Genomic DNA, 10,395 nt, shown 5'->3' with positions numbered 1-10,395 from the left:
CAAAAAGCTGGCTGCCTAGCTTAGGAGAATCACTTGTAGTTGTAAAAGCTATATACTGCCTAACTTGACCCTTTGCGTGATACCCTGCACAATGTGAATTTTCTGCCACATTAGTCAGCTCAAGAAGAGCTTAATAACTAGCACACAAAACTTTAGCATCAGCAGTCAGCAAATACATGATATGAAAGGAAATGTCAAATTCAACGAGATAAACTATGCATACCCATTTAATGCAGCTACTGGTATATATCACAGCTTAAACAGTCTGTATACACGTAGGCTTCATTACAGCTTAGATATATCTCTCTGTTCAATCCAGTAATAACACTCAGTGAGTTCTCCTAGTTATAGATAGCCTGTATCTAAAGTCTTGAAACGTTTGCCTCGCATGACTCTCATATTTTAAAACTATGCTGACAGCCTGTCTTCTTTAAATCTTAGCATGTTACCTTTACTAATATAATCGGTGTAAATCTACTTAACCAAGCTTGTCTAAAATATAAAACTGTGCCTGTTACTTCTATGCCCCGCATGTTAAGCGAGGAATTGCCTGAGGATTGCTTTCGGGGCACCTCAGTACTACCTGTACCACTCTTGCACTGAAAAAATAAAAAAATAAAGAATTAAAAAAAAAAATGCAAAGGACAGAAAATGGGTCATGCACATAGTAAAATATCAGGCAGGCTGTGCAAGATAAAACGTTCACAACATGGACAGGACACTGATCATTGTTGCAGTCTGTATGTAACAATCAAAAAGCAGGGAGCACCAAATAAAAAAAAGATACACACTGCAACATAAACAATCTGATCAAAACAGTTAAATAGCCACAACTAAAACTAAAAAAATGGGGCATATCAACTAAGTAGTGAAAAGGATTGTGGACAAAAACTGTACATAAAAATCAAAAACACACTCACTAGAAAACCATAGACATAAAAGCTGCAGCACTGCTATAAAATAATCAAATTTAATAAAACAAAGGACTACAGGTCTGTATAAAAAACAAAAACATACACTCAGGTGTACACTGACACCCAGATACAAACAAACACACAGATACACGCAGTGATAGATACACAGACACAGAGATACACACATACACTCAAGTGCACACTGACACAAGATGCAAACAAACACACTGACATATACACACTTACACTCAGGTACACATAGATACATACACACTGACACACTCTTTTTTAAACCACCCTCCTGTTTCTTACCTTTTGGCTGCAGGAGGGTGGACTCTGCTGGCTGGGGCTGATGTGGGGCTGGCTCTCTCCTCCCCCCCCCCCCCGGCTTTCCCTGCCCAGTGCTTCCTTCTGCGCGGGTGTTAGCTGGGAGGAAGTCCTACGGGACATTACCACCATTGTCACTTACTTACTACTTCTCTATAAAACAGATGCACGGTTCGTGCATAGCCCATGTTTAACACCATGTCATAAATTCTGAGATTATGTTGTGAACAAGCAATTTCCAGATTATGACACAGATTTCACTAACGTGTTCAATTTAATTTTTGTTTTACTCTATTTTATACTTTGCTACACATTATCCGACAAAGCAGGTTGAGCAAATCTGTGTTTAACAATGTATTGAGTGTATATATATATATATACAGTGAGGGAAAAAAGTGTTCCCCTGCTGGTTTTGAACATTTGTCCACTGACAAAGAAATGATCAGTCTATTATTTTAATGGTATGCGTATTTTAACAGTGAGAGACAGAATAACAAAAAAGAAATCCAGTAAAAAGCATGTCAAAAAAGTTTTACATTGATTTGCATGCCAATGAGTGAAACAAGTATTTGATCCCCTATGAATCAGCAAGATTTCTGGCTCCCAGGTGTCTATTACACATGTAACAAGCTAAGATTGGGAGCACTCTCTTAAAGGGAGATCTCCTAATCTAAGTTCCTTACCTGTATAAAAGACACCTGTCAACAGAAGCAATCAATCAGTCAGATTCTAAACTCTCCACCATGGCCAAGACCAAAGAGCTGTCCAATGATGTCAGGGACAAGATTGTAGACCTACACAAGGCTGGAATGGGCTACAAGACTGTAGCGGGACCTGGGTAACCTGGCTGGTTATCCCCTTTGGTTAGAGTAGGTCAGACCCATTTCCCCAGTAGCAGGACTGGACACAGTTCCAGGATACAACGTTTGACAATGTTTATTGGGCACACAGCTTTCTATGCACAGACCCCCACAGGGGGTCTCCATCCAGCACAACACAAAACACATACAGGAGGGGGCTGGGGAACAGATAACCATCTCCCGCTCTGGGAGATACTAACAGGACACAGGGACATTCATGAGTACACGTCACATACAGGGGGATGAACTTTGGCGCTCAGCGCCCCGGGACAGGGAGGGGGTACAGGGATATATTTTATATTGGGGAATAGCCCTGGGTCCCATCTGGTTTTAAAACCTGTACACGGGGGGTACTGTTTTACTCGGAAGACTTCGCTGAACACAAATATTAGTGTTTCAAAATAGTAAAATGTATTACAACAACGTTATTGTCAGTGAAAGTGACATTTTTTGCATTTTTCAGACACAAATGGCACTTACACGGACGATATAATTGTTGTGATATGTTTTACTGTTTTGAAACACTAATATTTGTGTTCAGCAAAGTTGCCCGAGTATAACAGTACCCCTCATATACAGGTTTTAGTGTTTTTAAAAGTTACACAGTCAAATATAAGGCTTGCGTTTCAGTTTTTTCACAATTAAATTCGCCAGGTTGGTTATATTGCCTTTGAGACCGTACGGTAGCCCAGAAATGAAAATGACCCCCATGATGGCATACCATTTGCAACAGTAGATTACCCAAGGTATTGCAAATGGGGTATGCCCAGTCTTTTTTAGTAGCCACTAAGTCACAAACACTGGCCAAAATTGGTGTTCAAATTAGTTTTTTGCATTTTTCACACACAAACAAATATTAAAACTTACTTTGGCCAGTGTTTGTGACCAAGTGGCTACTAAAAAAAGACTGGACATACCCCATTTGCAATACCTTGGGCTGTCTACTTTTGCAATTGGTATGCCATCATGGGGGTAATTCTTATTCCTGGGCTACCATACGGTCTCAAAGGCAACATAACCAGTCTGGCAAATTTCAATGTGAAAAAAATGAAAAATGTAACATGCTATATTTAACCATGTAACTTCCCACAACACCATAAAACCTGTACATAGTGGGTACTGTTTTACACATGAGACATCGCTGAATACAAATATGTGTATTTTATTTCTCCATATGCCTTTTGTATTTTATTTTTTATTATTCTAAGCATTATTTTTGTGTTTTCTTATTGCATTAGACTTTATTATTCTTATTTTATTAGTTTGTTTGGGCTTTTTGCTTGCCCATCTATGCATTTTTTCATGTTGTTATTATATTTGCTCTTATCTCTGGTGTATAGATCTCGATCACTGGCTGGCTGATTTCCCTTACAGCCAGGAGACCTGGCTACAGCATTTCCTGATATGTTTTGTTTACTGTTGCCTAGCAACATGGCATGCTGGGAAATCTGGCAAGATGGCGGCCGGACCCAGGAGGACTCCTACTCAGCACTGATTACAGAGGGGGGTGGCTGTGGATCTTTGTTTATTGTATTTTCTGTAGACACATGACGGAAGTATTCCGTCATGATTCCTTTTTATTCCAGAAGTTGTGTCCTTAAGGGGTCAAAGGGTGAGTGTATCATGCAAATTTTTGTAGCACTTTGTTTGTGCACATAGCAACATTTTGCACAGCCTCTATTTGTTGGATTTGTACTGTAAACCTGTACATAGGGGGTACTGTTTTACACGTGAGACATCGCTGAATACAAATATGTGTATTTTATTGCAGTAAAAGCAAACAGTATTATGACACTCACAGTTAAATGTCACATAGAACTAAAACTATAAAATTATAGACTGATCATTTCTTCAAATACTATTTTCCCTCACTATATACATATTTATTTGAAAATCTCTACAAAGTCCTGGGAGTGCGGTCATTTCTGCTATGTCTACATAATCCTTGCCAGACCAGCACCGATCACCACAGGATTACACCAGGAGTGCAAGCCCTCACTATATATATATATACAGTCAGGGGAAAAAGAAAGTACACCCTCTTTGAATTATATGGTTTTACATACCAGGACATTACAGGACATAACAGTGATCTCTGCCTTAAAATTAGGTAAATACAACCTCATATGAACAACTTACACTGTGTCATGATTTTGTTAACAAAATTACAGCCAAAATGGAGAAGCCATGTGTGGAAAAACTAAGTACACGAAGAATGGAGATACCCTAACACGCAAACCTAGGAAACCGTAAAGGAGCACGTACCGGTCCTTAGAGTGGCCGGCTTGTGTCTGAGACAGATAAATGAAATGTCTGCAAGTAGACACAGAATAATTGAGAGACAGGCCAAGGTCCAGGATAACAGATATACAGAATCGATAGTCAGGTCAAGGTCAGGATAACAAGCAGAAAACAGGAAATCAAATACACAGTATAAACACACTCTCAGGTAACAAGAACCATAACTGGGCAAGGAAACAAAGACAACCATGAAGTAAATATAGACTATATTGGATTATATATGTTACAGAGGGCCATGAGGTCACAAGTGTGTATATGTCACCAAAAAGCGCCACATAGACTGACATTTAAAAAGGAGACCGGGGGGGCGTGGCTAACCGAGCAACAGAGTGGACGCAAATCTCTGGAGCTCCGAGGAAGAAACTTAAATATTGCGAATCCCCAGAAATATTGAAGCCCCACAAGCGACAAACTTACCCACCCTCCAACAGAGACTGCCATGGGACGAAAAAATAAAAAATACCAGCCTCCAGCGACACCGAAAATGCCAGACATCAGGCTCTCCTTTGAGAGACCTGCAGCCGCAACCGCGGCTCCCGCCAAAATGGCGCCCGCGGCCCGGGCAGAAATGGAGGCCTCAGACGCATCCCAAGAAGAGGGAGACACATCCTCTTCACCCGAACCAGGAGAAGATTACCCAGAAACGGATTCCGAGGAGGACTCATCCCCAATGACTAAGGGAGATATGAAACACCTCCTGCAAGAAATAAGGCAAGTCTGGAAATCGGACCTGAAAGAGGCCCAAGCAGACATAGGGGACCTCCGCAAGAGGATCTCCGAAATTGAAAACAAAGAGACAAAACGGGAACACCAGATGCAGGACACCCACAACCAAATGGAGGACCTAGCCTCCAAAGTGCAGAGACTTACCCGGTCGGTGACCGCACTGGAATCCCGCCACAGGCGCAAGAATGTCCGCATGCGGGGCATACCAGAAACGGTGAGCGACGATGCTCTGCTACCCTTCACACAGAGACTGGTGGCCTCGATGGGCCTAAAGAACAAAGATACCAAAGGGATGGTGGTCTCGGCGTTCCGAGTACGGAAAGCGGCAACAGCGCCCCAAGGGGCCCCGAGAGACACAATAGTTATCTCCAGAGACATAACAGTGAGAGCCGCTATCCTCAACAGGTCCAGGGAGATAAAGTCATTCCGGCTCGAGGGCTGCTGCGTGACAATCTATGGAGATCTTCCCTTCGAAGTACTAGCGGCAAGGAGACAACTGGCTCCAGTAGCCAAGAAACTGAGAGAGGCAGAGGTCCGGTACCGCTGGGGAGCAGACGGAACGCTGAATACCCAAAGAGGGAGCGAGACTCTTACACTATCGCCCGGAGAAGATCCCACGGCGTTCTGGAAGGCCATAAACCTACCGGGCGAAGAACCACAAAGCACTGGGGCCTGACCCTGAGAGTATCGACAAGGAGAGAATGAGAGCCTGCGAGCAGAGATGCCCTGAAACAAGGACTGACCCGCCACTTGACTGACCCCATATCAGGCAACACGACCTATAGACCACACAAGACTCACATAAAAAGGGAGGGAGACGGCCTCACACCGGGACGAATCGGCAAGTATCCCAGGCCACTTCGCCCCTAAGACATAACATAAGACACAATACGAGACACAGCACCACATAGACCAGACGCCTAGCACCATGACTACACGAGACTACACAACATAGATAACACAAAATAACCCACAAGAGACGAGGACACACACCAGACTATAACAAGACCCATCAGAAGGCAACCCATGTGTCATGTACGAATGTACAGCAGAACTTTAAAATGAATGACTTATAGACGAGGCACAGAATAACGCTTGCCTCCATGACATACTCTGCATTAGTTGTATTCTTTGATGCAAAACCTCAATAAAATACAAATTTAAAAAAAAAAAAAAAAAGGAGACCAATGGGAGGAATCCAAGTCATATGTGATGTCATAATGAGGCACCAGGAAGCCAGGGGTAAGTGGGTATGCTTCCGAACATAAAGAGACATTACTGTGATTGCATGGTGCCATGAGGAAAAGGTATAATGACAAAGACACACACAGACTCACTGACAAATACACACAGAACGTCACTGTCATAAACATCCTCACTAAAAAACACACATTCACTGCAACACACACTCTGACATACACACCTTAACGATGCACAAAACGATCACGGACACATGCACACATACACTAATTGTCATTCATACAAACACTCACTAACACACATATACACACTGCAGACACACAGTACAGACTCACAATTAAGCTCTTCCAACAAGCATCTTTACCCCTTATTGGACCAGTATTCAGTCTGGTCATTCCTTTTCTTATCTCAGATGGTATGTCATCATGTATCCCAGTGTTCACAACTCATATTCCTGCATATTCATAAGGGTGCGAATGACTGCCTTACCAGCCACACTGCCAGTCAGCCCCAGGTTAGAGTGGACCTCCAGGAAATTGCTAATCTACTTGGTGGGCTGGTTCAGCCTTGAAGCCCTGAGTCTTCCTGTAACTGCAGGCACCCTCTCTTAATCCAGGACCCAGATAATTTGTCAAACTATTCTTGAACGATTCGACTACTTGCTCTTGGAAAGCACCAGGGCATTCCTGCCGCAATAACCACTACAGCGGGGTGTAGTGTTTATGGTGTTTGCCAAGTTCCTTTAATTAGTATTTTTTATGTACAATATTACCACATGTGATTTTCATTATTTTCTGTTGCTGTAACCATATTATTCATTTAACAAAACGTTGCAAAATAACAAAAAGTATGCTTTATTTTTTTTACATGGTTTATCACATAGATGTCATTTTAGTTTGCCATAATTAAAATATAAAGCACAATTTAAAACATAAATTTCAATCAGTGTTAAGAATAGATTCACAAAGCAGTAAATTAATCTGTACCTTAATAACTATTAGAATCTTTTAACTTGTGTGAAGGATGTTTTAACCTATTAAAGTTTGGTTATAAAAATCCAAACCATCATCAGAATGTCCTCAATGCACAGTAACCCCTACACATTTTACAACAGACATTCTATTGTATACTCCTATTGCTAAATGAAAACATTACATAGAAAGTAAACACATTCACTGAATTTATTTTTTCATTTCGAAAGTTTGTATAAAACAATAGCTCAACTTTTAAAAACTTATTTTTTATTTTATTTTTTTTTGTGGTCATTTTTGGATGTGAGAGAATGTTAAATAATTTCAAAATTGAACCAATGTTTATTCACATAACTGTTTGGGTTAAAGTGTTTCTGTTTTATTTTTCAGGTTTTAAAATAGAAATATGTTCTTTTCTTAGTGGCAAATAATCTCATGCATGCCATATCGTAAAAGCAGCAAAGAAAATTGTAGCCCTGGTCTCGTCTTCAGCTTTCAAAATCACAACACCACCAGGTCTGCCTAGGGATGTTATCCTTGCAAACATTACTTGACATTTACGATTGCTTTTCTTAAAACATGTTGATTTCCCCATTTCCACTTTAAACTCACTTTCTTGGACTGACTGTGTAGTACAATATATGTAAACACAAACACAGTGAGAAATAAAATAAGTTATCCACAATGTTTATAGATTATTACAGAATCCGCTCTTCGACTATTTTTTCTCATGTGCAGTAAGTATCATCGGCCTCTAGGTGGCACTGGAGGTGCAATAAAGTTCTGTGTTGTTGATGGAGCTCTAAGATAAAAAAAAGAACATAGCAGAATAAATTATGCAAATGTTTTAACCAGTCAATAAAAACTACGTTTCTTTGTGCTCATTTTACTTTCGGTCCCAAACAGTTCATTTGTGCATTCGCACATATTAATCTACCATGCTGTCTTTCATTACATTATTATTATTATCATTTATATAGCAGCACTTATTCTATGGGCCGTGGTAAAAATCTCCACTATTCCTGCAGTTCTACAGAGATTGGGCTATATAGTAGTGGCTCCACATAAAAGGGACACTACTTTAGCTTCCTGAAGTGCTCTATATGTGAAAAGTGGGTCCTTTTTTTCCCATTTTTCTAAAAGTGCAGATTTAAATAGCAGTCAGCACATTTATAAATTAGTCTTGTTACACCTCTCTGGCTGTCAATCAGACAACAAGTCCTGTTACTTCCTGATTCTTTAGCTCAGTGGAGCTAAACTCAAGAGGCAGCAACTGCCCAGAGCACCTGTGTTTCACGTTGTTTTCCATTGCTTTATACTTGCTCAATGTACTCATATTTAAATCTTCAAACACTTATCATACAAGATAAAACCTTATTACATACAGTTATGTATAAATCAAAATGTGCAGGGGATTACTTTGACAAATTGAATCATTAAAGGGGTACTTCAGGCACCAATACAACTCTAATGTATATATATTTTTTAGATATCATCCACACTGATATGCTCTATGTTTGCAAGCACAAATCTTGCTAGTTTTTGCAAAAAAAAAATGTTTTTCAGAATGCTGCATAAGCCTGCCTCTCTGGTCGAACTACAGGAAAATGGTTTGTTTTCCTGGCACTGGAGAGTCCCTTTAAGCTTGCACACTCTGCAATGGGGATCACCACAGTAATGGCTAAATAAAGGGCAATATATCAAGAGTAAGTTCATTCACACTTTATTTCAGAGCTGAACCGCACCTTTCTACTCTATATCATTTACTGTTATCACATGACTCTGAAGGCAACTGTAAATCTAAGAAATCAAACTGTAGCGTCCTTGAATGTAAAATGAAATGTATAGCAACACTTTACAAAGGTTCCTGTTTCTCAGAGCTAATTAACAACTTTGTATTAGTAATTAAATACTAAAGAGCTTTAAAAACGGTAAAGGAAGTGACGGATGAAGTCCTGTGCTTAATTATTATATTTTTTTACTTATTTTTTTAATTTAATTTTCTACAAAGTAAATTTATTTTACTAAATGTAATTTAGATAAAAATTATTCTCTAAGATGTGCTTACGTTTGTATAACTTACAGACTTCTGTTCTTGGTGGCAACCAAATGCAAAATTGCAAATACAATAATATGAGAATTTAAATATAAAAAAAAAAACAAAAAAAAAAAAAACAGAATATAAAGATTGCATTCAGAGAAAAGAAAATTAGATTCAATCACAATATATTGTCTGACATATTATGACAGAAAACATGAATACTATTATTTTGTCCCACAATTATACATACAAAATATAATGGTTAAAATTACCCTCTTGAGCTTCGGTTTGGTACTCGTGGTGGTCTGGGCGGTGGTCTATCTTCTGATACTTCATTGTCCTGCAAGTAAAAAAAATATGCAACCATTCATACCAGGTAACAGAATTTAATAACATTAATGATATATTATACATAAACAATAATGTTGTCACACTTGACACTTTTACAGATTATCTACTTTATACAAATCATACAAATATTTAGAGCTATATATGAATATTAAAATACCACAATGATCAGGAGAATGGATGTAATCCCCAGGGAATAAGTAATGTCCTGATTATGTCAGTCGAAATGTTTACATTGGGGGAAAAATATTTTACATGCATTCAGTCATGGGTAAAAAAAGTACACCCTCTTTGAATTATATGGTTTTATAAATCAGGACATAATAAGAAACCATCTGTTCCTTAGCAGGTCTTAAAATTAGGTGAATACAACCTCAGATGGAAACAGCACATGACATATTGCACCGTGTCATCATTAATTTAGCAAATTAACAAAAATAAAACCAAAATGGAAAAGCCATGTGTAAAAAATCAAGTACAACTTATGATTCAATAACTTGTAGAACCACCTTTAGCAGAAATAACTTAAAGTAATCGATTTCAGTACGACTATCAGTCTCTCACAGCATTGCAGAGAAATATTGGCCCACGCTTCTTCACAACGTTGCTCCAATTGATTGAATTTTGCTGCCAGTGTTTGTGCACAGCATTTCACTACTTTTTCAGTCATTCTGTTGTAGATTTTCTGATTTCTTTGGGATCATTGT

At 39.2% G+C, this 10,395-nt stretch overlaps 1 protein-coding gene across 3 annotated transcripts in view; it reads right to left on the bottom strand.

Moving 5' to 3' along the window:
• Positions 1 to 7,499: 7,499 nt before the first annotated feature.
• Positions 7,500 to 10,395, bottom strand: part of PIK3AP1 (phosphoinositide-3-kinase adaptor protein 1) — a 114,440-nt gene continuing 111,544 nt past the window's right edge. For all 3 annotated transcript variants that reach the window (XM_063435220.1, XM_063435222.1, XM_063435221.1), the window contains 2 exons: positions 9,613 to 9,680; positions 7,500 to 8,101 (listed from right to left, as the gene is read on the bottom strand). In XM_063435220.1, the coding sequence (XP_063291290.1) occupies positions 8,044 to 8,101; positions 9,613 to 9,680 (126 nt within the window). In that variant the 3' untranslated portion in view covers positions 7,500 to 8,043. The remainder of the gene's footprint in view (positions 8,102 to 9,612; positions 9,681 to 10,395) is intronic.

This window comes from Pelobates fuscus, chromosome 10 (genome assembly GCF_036172605.1).
Source record: "Pelobates fuscus isolate aPelFus1 chromosome 10, aPelFus1.pri, whole genome shotgun sequence".
Classification (NCBI taxonomy): Eukaryota; Metazoa; Chordata; class Amphibia; order Anura; family Pelobatidae; genus Pelobates; species Pelobates fuscus.
This window is presented reverse-complemented; position numbering and strand designations above follow the sequence as displayed.